The sequence below is a fragment of the Rhodnius prolixus genome, unplaced genomic scaffold (genome assembly GCF_049639745.1).
Source record: "Rhodnius prolixus isolate KJV_2025 unplaced genomic scaffold, Rpr scaffold_10, whole genome shotgun sequence".
In the NCBI taxonomy this organism is placed as follows: Eukaryota; Metazoa; Arthropoda; class Insecta; order Hemiptera; family Reduviidae; genus Rhodnius; species Rhodnius prolixus.
The window spans coordinates 18,359,820-18,378,935 of NW_027411615.1; the positions used below are offsets into that span (position 1 = coordinate 18,359,820).

At 29.1% G+C, this 19,116-nt stretch overlaps 1 protein-coding gene across 5 annotated transcripts; it reads left to right on the plus strand.

Annotated features, from left to right (window-relative positions):
• The first annotated feature begins 13 nt into the window (after positions 1-13).
• On the plus strand, positions 14-18,499 carry LOC141456813 (polyamine-transporting ATPase 13A3-like). 5 transcript variants are annotated; one of them, XM_074133101.1, is made up of 22 exons: positions 14-219; positions 4,784-5,019; positions 7,044-7,231; positions 7,299-7,503; positions 7,586-7,658; positions 7,797-7,928; positions 8,529-8,662; positions 8,777-8,959; positions 9,797-9,985; positions 10,074-10,283; positions 10,638-10,724; positions 11,180-11,219; positions 11,298-11,453; positions 11,547-11,674; positions 12,216-12,333; positions 13,054-13,199; positions 13,284-13,487; positions 14,502-14,708; positions 14,803-15,026; positions 15,484-15,635; positions 16,589-16,770; positions 18,075-18,499. In XM_074133101.1, exons 4-22 carry the CDS (start codon positions 7,399-7,401, stop codon positions 18,207-18,209), a joined length of 2,805 nt encoding a protein of 934 aa, XP_073989202.1. In that variant the 5' UTR covers positions 14-219; positions 4,784-5,019; positions 7,044-7,231; positions 7,299-7,398; the 3' UTR covers positions 18,210-18,499. The 5 variants fall into 5 exon arrangements, with proteins under 5 accessions (XP_073989202.1, XP_073989203.1, XP_073989201.1 ...); XM_074133102.1 differs by having other exon boundaries at positions 4,788-5,019; XM_074133100.1 differs by lacking the exon at positions 14-219 and adding an exon at positions 535-617.
• The last annotated feature ends 617 nt before the right edge of the window (positions 18,500-19,116 follow it).

Below are 19,116 nucleotides of genomic sequence, written 5' to 3' on the forward strand. Positions count from 1 at the left end.
GGCCATTGCAGACACACGCATCAAATTTGTCTTGATAACAGATAACCTTGTGGAAGCCTTATCCTCAGGAAGTAGAAGAAGTGGAAACTGGTCTAGCCTAGTAAATTAGCCATTTCGGAGACAGTGGTCGGTTGTAGAGATACTTATACTGGTATGATTTCATACAGGAAATTATAAAGAATTGTGAGAATAAAATGTTTTGGTGCTAGAGGAATTCACGTAAGTTTTTTCACACAAAATTACTTTTTTTTAAAAAAAAATAAATTTGGGAAAGTGAAATACATGAAACATTTTAATGTTTCTCAATCAACCTATGTAATATTTACTAAATTACGATCTTTATTTTTGGAGATAGAAATATTTTTATGCACAGAAAATTTAAAAACTCTTTAAACTTTAAAACTCTGAAATATTCGTAGCGCCTGACAAATGCTGTCATTTTAAAAATAAATTAAAGCTAGACCCAGGAAGCTTTGTAATCGAAAATTGATTGACATTTCCTTTGTGATACCCTGATTGTGATTCATCAGCAAAGAACTTTGCCACATCTCATTAAATACTGTACATGAATATTCCCCTTGTGTCCATCTTCTCGCGTGTGTAAATGTGGTGCTGCAGTAAGTAACTTTTATTTCTTTTTCTTTTGCCATGGAAATCTGAACAAAATTAAATAATCCGAATCGAATAGTATAACTGATAAATTATTAATTTTTGCGTTCAAACGCTGAGCTTGATTAATTGTTTGTTGATTCAATGATTCATTTGATTATATGCGGTTTCTAAATTTGAAGTGTTATTCTTTAATACTTAGTACACTATGACTATCAACCCTTATACAACTGCCCTACCGAACAATTTTAATTAGATTTGCTAACATTATTGCACAATATTCCTTAATTGCAATAACATTATTAGTGTATTCAAAAATATACAGCTATATACTACAAATTAGTAATTCTTAAAATGCTTATAAAGTTCCTTAATTTTCTGAATATGTATCGCAAAAGCTAGTAATCGTTATTTTGAGCTAGTATCGTAACTATTTTGAAAATTCCAGTGATTTCCAAAAAAGTAGAAATATTTAATATCGGTTGGTGCAAAGGTCTGTTACATCTACCTGCTTCACAAAGAATAATATAAGACCAGGTAGTTTAAAAAGCATCGCAAACGTTATTCCAACGAAAATCCTATTTTCCTGAAAAAATGTTCAAAGTTATCTGCATTTAAATGGGACAACTAGGGTAAATCTTGGAATGGAAGATAAGCTAAAAACTTGTATAAATCTTTGTTTTAGCATTTTACAAGTTCGCTCTAGTCTCAGAATCACGTGTACGCGTCACCGGAAATCAGAGGTCAAAGGTCGCGAAAACCGTTTTTTTTTGTAAATATCTTGTTTCCATTCCTATAAATGACCCTTAAGCTTATTACAAAAGTTGTAGAAAATTCGAATATTTGGATGCAATGCAATGTTGTGTCCAAATTTCAAAGCAATCGGTCAAGAAATTTCGGAGATTTAAGAATTTAACAAACGAACATTTACATTTTTATTTATACATGTAGATACATTAATTACTTAGTAACTAAGGTTTCTTAATAATTATAATATTTGGTTACTATCTACTGAATTGTACAGTTGATCTAACATTACTGTACTTAGGGTTAAGCGCCTCCACTCTTCACATTCTTTCTAGAGAACGGTTGATTCTATGAAAAACTGCATAAAACCAAATTTGTAGAGAATTTTATGCTCTACAACTTTTGTTGGCTTTAAATGTCATTTAGAGTAAAGGAAACAAAATATTTATAAAAAAAAAATCGTGAATTTTGATCACTGATTTTCGGTGACATGAACACGAAATTCTATGAGACTTTTGAGCCAACTTATAAAATGTCAAAACAAAGATTTATACAAATTTATATCTTCCTTTTATTGCGAGGTTAAATCCTAATTTGACTGGGCTAAACAGTCAACGGAGTTTTGCAGAAAATTGTTAGAGACAGTTTATTGCAAATTCGCGTCAGTAAAATTGCAATATCTTTTTTTTCCGTTACATTCGGTCAGATCTCCATAGTCAGAAGCAATAATACCAACCAGAATACCAGAGCACCCAAATAGAATACCAGCTTTGAGTTAAAGGTTTTTTAGTTTTTGAGATATTTTATTAATTAACCCACATTGAGCATGTGTTGAAAACATTTTTTTTTTTTGTAATAAAATGCCCATGATTTCCACTTATTATAACTTCATAACTGAGACTTTTAAATTTACTGTTAACATCCAATTTTAAAAACATATTAATTTCTTTCCTTTGGATTAATGAATTAGTCACCAAAAAAGATAAACAATACTCAACAGTGTAAGAAGATAGCCAAACGATCAAACATTTTCACTTAAAACTATGACTTCACTACCAAGAAAACAACTTATGACTGGCAATTGGCAATAATATTTATTTCTTTTCGATTAAATAACATTCACAAAAAAAAAAGAAGATGAACATATACATTAAATGTTTTATAAAATAATGAAACGGCACTCTCAGAAGAAAGGCAACCCCAATCATAAATCTTCTGGAACTGACGTTTAAACAAATTTCTAGTAAATTAATAACATTTTTAATTAAATTTATGTATATATAAATTTTATGCGAAGTTTAGTGACAAGTTTTAGAAGTGGCCTTCTGGTTGATGGATTTTTATCGCTAAATTACCGTTAGGTGCCTTGAAAAATACATTTACAGATAAATTTCTGGAAATCATTTTTTACGAATTCTGGCGCCTCCGGAAAACCCGAAATATGTGAGTTTATAATGAAACTCATTATCGAAAAACTTAATATGATCACAATATTTTGCTTACATGTAGAACGAGAAAGTAAATTTATTTAAATAAGGTTAATTTGATAAAATTTGCCCCTACAAATTTTCTTTTCTTTTTTTTCAACTAATAGCAATTCAATCTTTAATAAATTCAGTAAAATTTTCATGTTTACAAAAAAAAAAAAAGATAGATTTATTTAGGTAAAAAGTCCGTGTTTGTAAATGACTACTAACGGATTGTTAAATTAAAAATTATTAATTCCGTGTTTATATAGCCTAATTCGCGCAGCTTTTTTCTTCGTTGCTGTTTTAGATTTCTTTCAAAAGTTTAAAAAAAAAAAAACAAAAAATGTGATGAAAAGACCTCTTAATATTTATCTCATGTTTGTTTTATCACATGACTCAACAAATTATCTGAAAGATAAGATGTTAAAGTAGGTAGGAATGCCGATTAGTGTGTAAGATGCCTTAGAGTAAACTTGTGCATATTTTTTTTTTTTGTGCTCTGTTTCTTTCTTCTGGAAAATTTTATGAAATGGTGCCTGGCTTCTGACCCTGTAAATACAGTGAAGACAAAATGACTAAAACGAAGACATTAGGTATGTTAATGAATAATTATCAGATTAAGTGATGGTCTTATTTTTAAATACCAAACGAGAGATTAATTAATAATTCGCATTACATACGTCAATTTAATGCAAATGTTTTACTTACTGCTTTAAAAAATTATTAAAAACCTTTTACAAAATAAATAAATAGAGTAATTTTAACGTAACATGTTCCCGGTACATAATTTATACTAGAATTATTTGAAACTAATTTTAATTGACTTAAAATCAGGCCTAGAACACCTCAAATTTAATTTAAATAGTATCAACTCGTTCAGCTTCAAACACAGTGGTACGAAAGTTTAAATGAAAAGAAACAAAAAGTTGAATTTAATCAATGTAATCAGAGTAATATATAAAATATCTATATTAAATAATGCATAATGAATTTTATACATTACGTTCAGTTTATTACATTTTTATTAAACTCTTCTAGATTTTCCGCTTGCAGTCTTGGACTATAAGTTCTAAGTTTATTTGGGTTGATAACTATTAAGATCATTTATTCTCCTTTTTTTGAGAATATATATTTTTGAGAATACCATACCAGATATTTTTAATGTAGTTTCAAACGAGTAGTATTCTTGTGTTAGATATTCTTGTCAAGCTTTTTTAGCTTAGTATCCTTTTGACTTTTTTAGAGAAATGTGAAAAGGGGTTTATAAACGATAACTGCTCTTGTAAATTCAATCTTAGTTTTTCTCAGTATTCATAAGACTTACAGTTTCGTAAGATACAAATTCTTGAAGTGTTTTCTACAAAAAGCCTTCATAAATACAAATTAATTATCTCACTCGTCGCAACTGACCATACTGCCTGTGATTCAAATTTTTAAAAGACTAAACTACTGTGGCTAGTAAAAAACATTAGTTTTATTATACTTCCTTGAGAAATTCTAATCCTTCCATGTGTAGCTGCCAACATGCAATTCCGCTAGCGATTTGCCTTGAGTTTGGTGTTTCAAATTCAAGAAAGAAATCAGAAAACTGCCTGATAAATAAATAAAATAAAATTTAAAAAAATCCCTTCCACTACTATTAAATACAGGAACTTTCATATTCAAGTTACTACGAAGCATTTCTTTTAAAAATTTAATTATTGCAATCTTATATATTTATATATTTTACAATTAGAAGATTTTTATTTAGGCAGTGCCTGGCACTAAAAGAGTAACTCTTGTTAAAAATGGTTTTAATTTTACTTTAGATATCAGCCCTTTATCAGGAGCTTGTTAAGAGCAAGAAGCAATCTGTTTTTACCAAAAACTCTCCGGTGATTGACTGAAAATAAATCTTCTCTAATATAATTAGTTCTTATTATTTAATAATTTTATTTTGATTTTTTTTTTTTTTTCAGATAGATGGGGGTATGAACCATTTAACGATGGGACTTCACAATCATTGGAAACTGGTGGATGGTGTGTGAAATGTACTGGCTACAAAAAATCCAAAATACGTCTTCTGATCCTTCATTTCTTTTGTCTCACTTGTTGTGGCGTCCCTTATTTGTTTTTAAATTGGTATCCACAGTACAGGGCTAAGCTAGGTTACCGTAGAACTCAATTACAACTTGCTGATTTTGTACTTATAAAGGTAAAATATTTAAATAAAATTATTAAATAATAAATATAAATAATAAAATTAAAAATAAAATTATTAAATTTTAAATTATTAAATGGTGGAACCAGTGTTTGACATGGGGTGGGACCAGTAATTGACATACAAATACATTCATGAAACGACATAAGGTATGCATTCAAAATCACTTTTAAATCTAAATAAATCACCTAAATCACTTTTTCAATTGGATTTATAACAAAAATCGGTCTTATTCATAATTAATTACAATCAGTTTTTAAATAGGCAAACCTAAATAATCTAATATTTTTTCAACCTTACCCTTTTTTATGCAGCTTTTGACGATCAACCCTTACACAACTGTACTACCGGTAACATCACAAACATCACAAAGTCACCAACTCTCCACGTATGTTTGATTTCGCACCTGGTACTTCTCTTGAGGGAGCTTCATTTTTCCTCTGGCCGTTTTCTTTGATGGAATTCTATGGTTTAGCCATTTCCTCCCTTTCTTCTTTGTCATGTGGCTAGGACCCAAAACTGAGGGAGAATGAGAGATTTTCCAACTCCGTTACGTGGGCGTCGTTTTTATTAGTCACGTAGGCCTCGGAAGCTGTTCGGCGATCACGACTATTCCAGTTTGTTGTTCATACATTGTTGTTCTCTACAGAATAATCATTCTGCATGCCCTCTTGAAATAAGGCGTACATTTGCTAATTCATTAATTTAAACATATTTTGTTGGAAGTTTTACTATTTATTTTATGTTGCCGATATTTTTTATCAATGATTTTATTTTACAATGTATTGAATTTTTAATTATAATAAAATTTACCAACCTATCTTATCATTTTCCCAGGAAGTCAATCACTGGTCTCAAACAAAAAAGCTGTAGGACTAGTAATTGACATACATGTCAATTACCGGGCAGATTGCCGTTTCAAGGACCAGTGATTGACAGCCCCATTTTAATCCTCAATGCTTCTTATAATTAAAAAAAAAACTACATAAATGAAATCTACAAGTAATACTAATTATAACAGAACATTGATAACCACACAAATATATGAACAAATAAACGAAAAATAAGAAAAAAGAAAAATTATTTTCTTATCAATCCTCCTTAGCAACGGCTTGTTTTTTCCTTGATTTTGAACTTTTAACACAAATAACCTTCCACTGATACCAAGGAACCTTCCAATAATTAATATTTTTCTGGAACTGCTGCCCAAAGGCTTCTCAATAACGAAATTGAAAGAATCACCACTAAAAACGGCTCATATCCCTTATAATACCAGTTTATTTCTGGTATGTCAATTACTGGTGCCCAGTCAATTACTGGTCCCTTCACCCTAAATGCTGACATATTTTTACGTTTTTATAATTGGTATATCTTAAGAACAGGTAAAAAAGAGAAAAATTAGTTTGTAAGCGCAACAGAACAGCTTTATTCAAATAAATAAAAATTCAATAAACTAACAGGGTTCGATTTTAATTTGGGATCTAAAAAAATGAATAAAAAAACTATTATTAGAAGTTTTTTGTTTAAGCTGTATTTATCCTTAGTTTAATACTCTGACTAGTAAACGACGCCATTTCAACATAAAGAGCAAAACTGCTAACTTACAGCTCGGCAGACCGTTTACTATATGTCTCCTGAAATCGCTGTACAATACTTGTCTTAACCCAGAAGATTCGAAATAACATTGACCCCTTACTCTTTTATTATTAATGGAACGTAGTCTTTCGTGGAACGTGGTTCTTTAACCATTCAGTAGAAATTTACATTACTCCAATTTATTGCATCACTTACTTTACCGTCTCGCACTATATTGCTAGCTCAGTAAAAATAATCATGCACTGCGAATCTAACCATAAATCCATACATATTTATCTATATAAGTATAAACCCTTTAAGAAATATGTATGTATCATCATTTCAACATTTTGAATTCTTTTCAAAATATTTTCGGTTTTTTATACTTTCAATCCAAATTTTATTGATCTGCTTTTATATTGCATTAATATTTTCTCCAACAGGACAAAACAAGTAAAATTGCTATATGTCGAGTGTTTAAAGAACCTGTCAGGCATTTTGAATATCAACTACACAGATTTGTATGGAAAACAGAAAGTAATTCATTTGAACTGTTGATCGGGAAAACTGGAACACTCTTAGAACTGATTGAAACTTCATCAGGGGTTTCAGAGAAACAACGTGAATTTAAGTAATTAAGTGAAAATAGAGTGAACATGGATTATTATTAAATTCTTTTAAACTTATATGACCTTTAGTTTGCAGATTTATGGAAACAATACAATAAAAGTGGAAGTAAAATCCTATTTTACATTACTGTTCAAAGAAGTATTAAATCCCTTTTACGTTTTTGAAATAATGAGCGTAATCCTTTGGACTTTTGATGAATATTATCATTACGCGATTTGCGTTATATTTTTATCAGGCTTCTCGATTATGATATCCATTATCCAGTGCAGAAGGGTATTAATACTAATTTATTAAGCTTCTTTTTTTTTTTATTTCTTGCTCTAAAATAAATAATAATAAATTTTAAATATTGCAGCAAAGCAAAATGTTGAAAAATATGGTTGAATCAGTGAGCAACGAATTTGTGACAATAATCGATGAATATGGAGGTATATTTATGACAGTCCAATTTTCAAATTTGGTGCTCTTTCAGGAAGTAATTTTAATAGCGATATATAATTATAGAGATATTATAATAGAAATAATAACAATGGTATGATATCTAATATTTATTTTTGTTGTTATAGTTAATCAGATTATAAATTCCAAGGAGTTGGTGCCAGGAGACATTATTTTAATACCACCACAAGGCTGTTCAATGATGTGCGATGCACTTTTACTTACTGGGACATGTATAGTAAATGAAAGCGTTTTAACAGGTACGTTTTGTTGGTATTTACAGCAGAACAATGTCATTTGCAGACTCAGTTTTTGAAAATAAACTTAAGAGGATATTAAAGCTGAAAAAGACGCTCTAATGGAAATCATCTTAATGCTATCCATTAAGAGATATTTTTGAAAAGTTAACTTCCTTTTATTTAAGTATGTGAAAATTCATTTTTATACTTACATGGCCAGTTTCATTTGAGTCCATCTTGCGGAGAGTGAAATTTTCTTCTAGAGTAAAATGGGATAAAAGAGGATCTTAAATTTGTGAATTACTCTCGGTCAGATTGTTTCTACACTCAGCTTTGGTAAGATTTTTAAAGTCGTAACACTGGATAAAAAAACCTGAAATGGCGGAGTTTCACAAAGGTTACCTCCAAATAGGAAGAGGTAGCATCATGTACAACTTAACCGAGTTTGATGCGCACCAGAAAGCTATTAGAAGTAGTTAATCTACTTCTCTAGAACTGAATTCATTCCTACCTTTAGAATTTTCGTAAAAACAGCCCTAGAAATTTCTTGTTATTTATAATTTTACCAAAATTTGGAATTTATTAACTTCAAACATACATTTTAATAAATTGATGTTTTAGGAGAAAGTGTTCCAGTAACGAAAGTACCTGCTTTACATGTGGACGAATATTACGAACCGACTGGAAATCATGCAAAGCATACATTATATTGTGGAACACATGTCATCCAGACAAGATATTACAATCATGACAAAGTACGTTGGAAACTGTAAATAATTTTATACTTTTATAACAATAGAGAGTAAGATCTATTGAAAATTAAATTTTACATCTCTTTAATGAATACTATAGTATTATCCTGTTTACAGGTGACAGCTTTAGTGGTTCGAACTGCTACTATGACTGCGAAAGGACAGCTCATCCGCTCAATAATATTTCCCAAAATATTCGGCTTTGATTTTTATAGAGATGCCATTAAATTTGTCGTAGTAATGTTTTTAATTTCATCAGTTGGTGTGGCTTATTCACTTTATTTATTCATTTCAAGAGGTGTAAGTTTTTTAAAACTAAGTATATAGAGTATTTTTTAGACAAAATAGTACATAAATAGACTTTAACATACTCTAGCGTTCAATATTTATACGAGATTTATTGTTATGATCACAAAACAATTTTCCATTAATTTTTTTCATCTTTAGTACGAACTGAATTTTATTAAATATTTTTTATCATTGATCAAAGTGTGCATAATAGTTACATATATATATACTTTTTAAGGGAAAAGCAGGGCATGCAACTTGCGCAAAATATGTTAGTTAAATGATCACTTATTCAATCCTCTCTCTTCATCCCTATTCGCTATAATATTAAAGATAGGAATCTATTAGGATTATTCCAATTTGTTATTTTAGGCCTCCTATATTTAGTTAAAAAAAGAAACTGACTTTAATAACAAGAATGATTTTGCGTGAAAATGAGTAACAAAAATTTAGAAATAGAATTTAATTCGGTTTTCTAAACAGTTCTGTGAGATGGTTTTCCTTTTGAGAGTTAATAGAAATAGAGAAACAGAGATACTTAGACTTCAAATATAGGTAATTTTAGGCAGTGTCCTAAAGTAAGTAAATATCCACGTCAAGCAACTTTAAGTCCGATAAAAAAGTCCAGCTATACTAAAGAAAGTGAACATTTATTTTTGATAATGCCGATGTGTAATGTTATGCCTATAATATTTATAATGGAGATAATGGTAATATGAAATAAAATTCTACATGAAAATTAGAAAAGAGAAAGAAAGCGAGCAACAGACATTTTTTCCTTATTTATGATACAGATTTTTTTTTGTTTGTTTTCGAAAATTGAATTTATGTTTGTTTACATTTATAAAGGCTGGGCTGGAAACTGTACTATTAAGAAGTCTAGACATCGTAACAATAGTAGTTCCACCAGCACTCCCCGCCGCAATGACTGTTGGAACCATATACTCGCAAAATAGACTAAAAAAAGTTGGTATTTTTTGTACATCACCTCCTCGTATTAATGTTGCTGGCAAAGTTAAATTAGTTTGTTTTGATAAGGTATATAAAATATGTTGTTATGTTTTCTAATAATTTTATTTTCAATTTAAAGAAAATACTTTAAATAATTCATTACGCTATATTTCAGACAGGGACTTTAACTGAAGAAGGATTACGTGTTTGGGGAGTGCTTATGTCGGATGGGCATTCTATTTTAGAAGAAGAAGAAAAACCTTGCAACTTTCCGATTATGTCTCCAATTTTACATGCTATGGCGTCTTGTCATTCTTTAACAAAGATTGATGGAAAGTTATGTGGTGATCCATTGGATTTAAGTATGTTTGATTCAACTGATTGGGTAAGCAAATTCTAACACTTTATTCCAATATATAAACGCTTTTAGTCATCTACAGAGATCTTTTCCGTTTAATCTGTATGATTTCTTCGAGCTATTTCGGATGACCGTCAATTTTCAGAAGGTTTGCCAAAACATAGGTTTCTATCACACACTTATTTAGTACATTTAGAAACATTTAATACACTCTAGATGTGAAAGTCTGATGCAATCCCTTAAAAAAATAAATTAATATTCTACCTAGTAACTAGCCACGATCTCTCCAATGTTAGAAAAGGAGCTGGTCTTAATGTCTTTTCATTACCTCTACTCTCTTTCAAATCTTTTGTGATTATTTTTTTTTTCTTCTTCTTTAAGGATATAGAAGAGCCAGGAAATGAAACTAATAGGTTTGATCAATTAGCCCCTACTGTTGTCAAGCCACGAGGATGGCAATTCGTTAATGTAAGTAATCAGTAATTTTGTAAAAATGATTTTTAGAAATCCTTTCAGAGTAGACCAAGTTTAGACAAAGAATGCGATTTAGAAACTTTGATTCTTTACTTTTGTTACAATTAGGTTAGATTAAGAAGCTAATTCTCCTATTTGATCGATTAAATTGAATAAACTTAAAGTGACAAAAACATGAAAGAATTAATTAGGGACTTAATAATTTGTTTATGAGCTAGACGTAAATTTCATGTAAAATACCTTTAGAAATCGTCGGTTTTCCAACGACTACTCTCAGCAGATGCTTGGTTTTTGGTATTTTCTAAATATACAGTAATGATCACTTTCTAAAATATTATTATTATTGAAACATTTATTTAAAAGCATTAAAGTTATGAAGCGCTTTTATATGCAGCCAACCACACTTAAAACAACTGTAATATTAATTTTCTGTTTTATTTCTTTTGCAGGCAACGGATGAAACAGATAAAATTAATGGAATGGATATGAAGGAATGTTTCCATTTTAAGCTTTCGTTTAATTATTTTTAATGATTATTGTTTTATTATTATGATTGTTACAATTTACAGGTTCCGTTAGAAATAGGTATAGTAAGGCAGTTTCATTTTTCTTCAAATATCCAGTGCATGTCTGTGATTACTAGAACATTAGGAGCTAGAAACATGACATTATATACAAAAGGAGCTCCAGAAAAAATACTTAAAATGTGTTTACCGTCTACAAGTGAGTTAATAACTAACAAATTCAGTACCTACTAAATTGTTTAAAATATTAAAAATCATGTTTAACAAACCATGATAAATTCTTTCATTGCAGTACCTGAAAATATATCATCTTCTTTAGCATATTATACAACCGCCGGATATCGTGTTATCGCTATTGCATATAAACAGTTACCTAAAACATTTAAATGGCTGCATTCGCAAAGAGTGATGAGAGAGCAGGTTAGCTGTTATTTATAATAAATTAATATATTGCAATTCATTTCACTGAATTCTTTTAAGTTATTATTTTCTTCGTCAGTAAAAGTACTACGATATTTATTGTAGTTTTTCCGAACTCGCAGTTGAATGAACTTTAAGCTTAAAGGGATTAGCCCTAGGGTAGTCGTGCATCATCAACAATTCTAAATGTCTTCTTCCTTAAGAGATCAGATCACACTCAAGCTATTCAGAAACAAATGCTTTTTCAGTTAGCAAAATTTGGATTACTAATCCGCAATTTTATGAGCTGCCCGTTTTCTCTATTTTCTTTACGAGAAAGGTCCCATGAAGGGAGTCTCATATCAAAGATATTTCGCCTGGCAACTATTTATTGCTATCAGACTATTTTTTTTTTTTTTTTGTCAAGTTCTAAGTTCAAAGATAATTATATTGTTCACATTGTAGTTAGACTGATGTACGATAAATAATCGCACCAAATTTTTAATCATTTTTAAAATTTTATAGTAATGCATTTTTTAAATTTTGTTTTATCCGAAAAAAGGTGGAATATGAGTTAATTTTCTTGGGTTTATTAATATTACAAAATACTCTTAAGCCTCAATCTGCTCCAGTTATAAAACAATTACAAAACGCCCGCATAAAGTGTCTCATGCTGACAGGTAAAATTTTATTTTAATTTTTTACTTTATCTTATTTTTTATTTTTATATTTATATATTTTTTTAAAAACAATATTTAATGAAGTTTAATGCAAAGTTAGGGACATTATTTGAATGAAATGGGCCAAAAGGAAAATAGAAGTTTTTTAAAATGTATTTAAAACATAAAATTTTAAATTTTGCATTAATATTATGCACCCTTTATCTTGCACTCCAGTTGGAGCTCTGATTTCCATTCACCACCCTTATATAAATACAACTGGCTGAACTATTGTACTAATTTTTTACTTTTCCTTCAAACCTTTGATAATTTTATCAATGGAGTCATTTTCTACATACAAAAATCGAACTTTCTACTTGATCATTGTAATGAAAGCATTTCCCCTTTATCTATTTATTTATTTTCAATCATAAATTAATTATAAGATTTAAAGCTTCTGTTTTGACTATTTTTAAAGAAAAAAATTCTTCCATTTTTCATAACACAAGAATGTTGCAAACATTTTAATGCGATATTTTCGCTTCCACAAAGTTCCGGTCAAATAAAAAATAATTAATAAATTTATCTCAATTTTTAATTATTTACATTAAAAGCTTTTACACAGAAGATTCAAAATAAAACATTGGTAATCTGCAGATAGAACTACTTCTAAGTAATTGATGGAATTCCTTTAGAATTAAATTTTGTTATTATAAATCGTGATTACATTATGATTTTTAGGCGATAATATTCTGACAGCAGTAAGCGTCAGTAGAAATTGTGGTCTGGTGGCACCTTCCACACCACTATCACAAGTAATAGTAACAGCAACGGCTCCCAGAACAATCAAATTACAACCTCTTCATTCATCATCTGAACGCACTGAAGTAATGAAGTATACATTATTTACAATACAGTCTAAAAGATAATAAATAATTTTTAAAAAATATACATTAAATTATATTTTACAGACTGACGCATCTTCTGCTCTAGTCATAGATGGAAATACTTGGGCCGAACTTAGTGAATTTTTTCCAGGTTTATTACCGCAAGTAGCCACCAGAGGTGTAGTATTCGCAAGAATGTCACCGCAACAAAAGGCTGAAGTTGTTGAAACATTACAATCGCTAGATTATATCGTAGCTATGGTGGGGGATGGAGCTAATGATTGTGGTGTAAATATTATTTTACTGCACTTATTTGAATAATTTAGTGTTGTTTTTGTAAAAAATTATTTGCCTGTTAATGGAAATTCTATTCTATTTTTAAGAGCATTAATTATCATTTTAATTTTGTTTTTTAATTTAAAGTTTTCCCTTTATAATTGTCTCTAAAAAGTTAATTGAATAGCTGTTAAGTGACGAAAGTAAAAATGAAATGAAATTTGAATAAAACTTATTAAATTGTTAGGGAAATAAGAGAAGTTAAGAAATAATAAGTGAAGAAATAAACCTGATCACTTTAACGTTATTGAGTTTTTGCTTTTCACAAGCTTATTTGACAAAAAGAAATAAGAAGTAGAGATATAAGAAAAAGGAATTATTTTAAATTAAATAAAAATGGAGGACTTCTTCTAGATGAACATTTGTCTTGACACTTTAGATTAAGAAAATTCTTTCGGTTTTACAATCAGAACAGTTCTAATGAGAATAAAAAGAAGAATAAGTGATTTAAATTAAATCGAAATGAAAAAGTGTAAACTGTATCAAGTCAACTGTGAAATTACTTTAGTTTATGACTTCTCCATTTTCAGTGAATGAAGCTTTTATAGTTTAAATTGCAAGTAAATAAAGGAGAAAGGCATTTTGGAGAAGAAATTCAATATTAAAATGGAGTTACAGAGCGAGAATAAAATAGAAGGCTCTTCTAAATCTAAAAAAAAAATAAAATAAAAATAGAGACCGTTATTTTCATAAAAGTATTTGACAAAAAAACCTTTTAATAATAAAAAATGAATATGAAATGAGTACGTAATACTATTCTATTAAAAAGTAAAACTGTAAATAGGTAATATTAGCTATTAGTAAATAGTAAATAGGTAATAGTTAATAGTGCAATATTTTTAATGACGTTAAATGCCTAGCCAAAAATTGACCTCAAGATAGAAACCATACTTTTTAATGCGAAGAAATTCTCTAACTTCTTCTGGAGCCGTACAACATCCTTTGTAATTTTTATTTATATTACAGGCTCTGAAAGCTGCTCACATTGGTATATCATTGTCAACAGCAGAAGCTTCAATTGCAGCACCATTTACATCTAATACTCCAGATGTAACTTGTGTTCCAAAGCTTATTACTGAAGGAAGATGTGCATTGGTTACAAATTTTGGTTTATTTAACTTTATGATGCTTTACAGTCTTATACAATTTAGTTCAGTTTTAATTTTATACATTGTAAGATCTTTTACAAACATTATTTTATTTAAATTAATAAGCTTCTTTTTTTATTTTTAGCTCAACTTGATTTTGTATTTATTTGTTTTTCTAGGATGCAATAGAAATTGGTACAATAGAATTTCTTTACGTTGATCTTGTAATAACCACAAGTTTGGCCGTTGTAATGGGACGTTCTGAGCCATCGCCAAGGCTAGTTCCTCAGCGACCACTTAGCAGTCTTATTTCACTGTCAAATCTAATCCCATTAATACTTCAAGTGATATTAGCAGTAACAATACAATATGCGTCCTTAGATTTATTAAGGGGAGAACCATGGTATGTTTTCTTTTTATAGTTGAGACTGTCCATTTTTTTTATTGGTGACTGATAGTTAATTCAGATACGTCATTCAGACAATAGCCCAGCGGTTCCACCGCAAAGCTAAAATGTATTGCGAGGCTGGGTTCAATTCTCAGTCTTGAACTTAGATTTAATGTGTTAATATAAAATTTAACTTAAATAGGTATGCTATCCGCCTCCTCAAATACTAATGGTTATTGGACGTAAAGCCCATCGCCCAAAATAAACATTAATTGGCATTAAAAATGTTTTATTAATTGTCAGTAATTAAGTTCCTTATCTTAATTTTCAATGGCTTGATATAATTCTTTTATTTAAAATATTTGGTCAATATCCACACATATTTAGAGGAATTCACTTAACAGTTTATTACTGTCTTCGATTCTAATGAGTTTTATTGTACTTTTAAGAAAAATTATATGTTATATTTCAGGTTTGTACCAGTTGAAAAACTTGAAGGTGATGAGACAGCAGTACAATGTTGGGAGAATACCGCAGTATTTTTAGTAAGTTGTTATCAGTACGTGATATTAGCTGTTGTCTACTGTAGAGGACGTCCACATAGGCAGCCGATTTATTCTAATGGTATTTATTTAATTACTACTAACATCGTAGGTTAATGTTATGTATTAAGCACTTTGAGGTCTGCCATTTCTAGATGTAACTCACACGAACGCCGGCGAACCAGGATTCGTCAGTAGAGAATCCATTTCATAGCACCCCAAAAACTTGTTTGAGTTCATCTAACTATTGTAAATGTGAATTATGTTATGGAACGAGATATTTGTGTTATAAAAAATCTGTGTCTATCTTATTTCCGGTTTAGAATGATACGATACTCAGCCTTAAAAAATAAATAAGTAAAAAACAGAGCAGATTGTAATATCACTCTGTAGCCGTGATATTTTGGTAGTCAATATTTTCTTAAGCAGTCTTTCACACACCATGTGTTGACCATTATTTATAGAGAATTATTTAAAACTACATTTAATTTAAAGAGAGGGGTAAAATGTTTGTAGCTGTGCTGGATATATTTTTTGGTGTTATTTCAAAGATTTATCATTTGAATTTTGAACCTATAACCAATTACTTAATGAGAACCTTTTTTAATAGGAAAATTACGACATTAAAAGTTAGTACTGTTAAATATGGAAAATAATGGCACCAAAATTCATATTCCTTAAAAACAAACAAGAAACTAAAGAAATGTAAAAAAGGAATATTTGCCTTTATTACAGATATTGTATAACATTCGTATTACAGGATACTAAAAGTATAAAATCTTACTTTCTTAAACTGACAAGTATAAGTTCATCTCCCTTTCGTTTAAGGAAGTAAGGTGCAGGATATTGAATGCAAATGAATAGCATTTACAAAATTTATATACATCAATTTTTGAATAAAATTTAAAAAGAGCATTTATATATACAAGAAATTAATCACTCAACCCCTCTGATAAATCACTTGAAACTTTACCTTTCCCATCACATTTTTGTGAAATTTTACAATTGTGATATTAATATATTTAATTGTTTCAGGTTTATTTATGGGCACAGTAACATTATTAGTTGTATTCAATACAATACTACTAGTTATTCCATTTCATGAAGTTACAAACTTTTTTGAATTAGAAGCATTCTTTTTCAATCATACATTAAAATTTCGACTAATACTACTTTGCTTGGTCGGTGTTAATCTTGTTATATCTCTATTGATTGAGGTAAGACCACTTAATTCATATTTCTTGCCAACTACAGAACAATCCAAAAACATATATCTGGATCATTGTACTGTTATATCATTTTTGTAAACAAAATAATATAAAATCAAAGGTATATTTTCTTCAAGATTATTGTATATTTAAAAAATAATTTATTAAAGCTATAAATTTATATGTAAATATGTATATATTGGAAATACCTAATATATTAATAAAATTACTTATTTTTTTAATAATTTTTAAATTTTAAAAGAGGGTTTGTTCAAAAAATTCAGAGAATATTACTTGTTAATAATGAGGTTAGAAAATTACTTAATATAAATTCAAATATTTACACTAAAAGTCCAAAGCCTACATTTGACTTAAAGTGGCCCTTTTACTTAGTTGTAAATTACTGAGAAAAAACATCCGGTAATTACAGAAGATTCTAGAAAAGGGAGTGCCATGTCTTCTTCGTATTGAAAATATGAACATCGGATTTATACAATTATTGAATGTAAAGTTGATTTCCGCTATAAAACACTAAAATTACCAAATTTAGTTTGTTATAGTTACTGATATAGATATGGACATAGTTTCTATATCTAGAGGGCTCGTCTGGCTTTTCTATATTCTTGGAAAAATTCTGAGGAGCTGAAAGTTAACTGCTAACAATCTTTTACAAACTGAGAATTAGAGCCACACATTAATTCACAGTAACAATTGATGGTAAAATCGAGGAATTTCCAGTATAGGCGCTTTTAAGGAATAATAATAAATGATCCTCAATAAATAATAAATTGTCACATTTCAGGTGAAACTGGTAAATCCTAACATTAGTGAATCGTTTAAAAAGTTAATTAGTAAAATAGTTTGAAGTGTTCAACTCGATGGTTTTTCGAAATAAATTGCTGAAAATTGAAAAAGCCAATTAGAAAATACAAACTTTTAGAAATACCATTTTCTTCAAAATCGGAATTTAAGCAATTAGTTAAATTTTCTATTATACAAGTGATGAAACCACAAATTACACCAAAATGGTTCTTTAGAGGGGAGTACAACTTTACCTATAAGTTCTTTTTATTTAATGTTACTGTAAAAAGGCTCGATATAAAAATTGTAGATCTAAGAGCAACAATCAGTATTTTAAAAAAGGTTGTTTTCTCAAAAATAAAAATAAAGAATAAATGGTATCGTCCCCTTTCACGTCTACTTAAGTAAAGTTAACAAAAAGTTTCTAGAAATTTTTGAACATTTCCTTTAGATAATAATATATTTTCAAAATTAATTTTAAAAAACAAAACCTCCGTTCTTTGATTTTACAGCATGCACTGGCAAATTCAAACTGGTTGAAATGGTGTCTAAATAGAATTCGTAGAAAGAAGATATTTAAAAACAAATATAAAATTGTTGAAAGACAAATTTTAAGTTCCAGATTTTGGGATCCATTAACTATTTAATAATTACTTCGTATTATACTTTGTTTTCAGATTAGGTAATTGAATATTTTAGTTTAATTTGTAATTCTACTAACAATAATTCAATTATACAAATTTTTAGTCAAAGCTGTTGTGATATTTAGAAAGTAATTAAAGTTACAAAAAAAAAAATTCTGGAAATTGTTGATTTATGATTGAAATTTTAGTTATTTTACTTTGTGTTTTTCGTACTTATACAAAAAGACAAGCAATGCTGGAGTTTTTCTGAATTAAATGTACAATTAGAGCGAAAATATTTGCTCACGAATTTACGTTTTTTTTAATTGTAAATGTGTTTTCACCCTTACCTAATTATTTTTCTCTGCAAAGAATACTTGCCTGAAAATAAACTCTGGCAGGCGAATGTAAAAATTATAAAATCGCAGGTTAGCGATGTTCAGATCTTATAGATAGAGGGCCCACAGATATTAATTATTACTCACATAGGGGAGTCGAGTGCCTAGTCAAGCTCTTCAGTATTTTAGTATACTCATCATTGCTGCATTACAATCGTATAAGAAAAAGAAGAGTTATTGTTTGCTTAAAAAGGAAAATACTAAGGTCAATTAGATTTAATTTTAACTGTTAAATCTCCCTAAATTATTGTATCACATTCTTAAGTCTTATCTATCCAACCGTTTCTTCCTAGTCAAGCAAGGATTTTCTTTTTCTCTTATCCTTCCCATACTTGCTGAAGTTCCTTAGCATTCTTGCCCCCTTACTTTGTATTCTTTATACTGCCAATTTACCAATTTATCCGACAAATAATTTCACATTCGCCAACGACATTCTGTCCCCTCATCTAGATCCTATAAGAGCACATCAATCACACCTAAATATTCTCTAACCTAAAGAAGTGGAGAAACAAAGTGAATGAATTAAAATGTAA

Excerpts from the sequence above, each read along its gene's own strand:
- LOC141456813 (XM_074133099.1), top strand. The coding sequence starts at position 3,397 with ATGACTAAAACGAAGACATTAG. Across the intron at positions 10,284-10,637 it reads TGTTTGATTCAACTGATTGG|GATATAGAAGAGCCAGGAAA; the intron begins GTAAGCAAATTC and ends TTCTTCTTTAAG. Across the intron at positions 15,636-16,588 it reads GCAGCCGATTTATTCTAATG|GTTTATTTATGGGCACAGTA; the intron begins GTATTTATTTAA and ends TAATTGTTTCAG.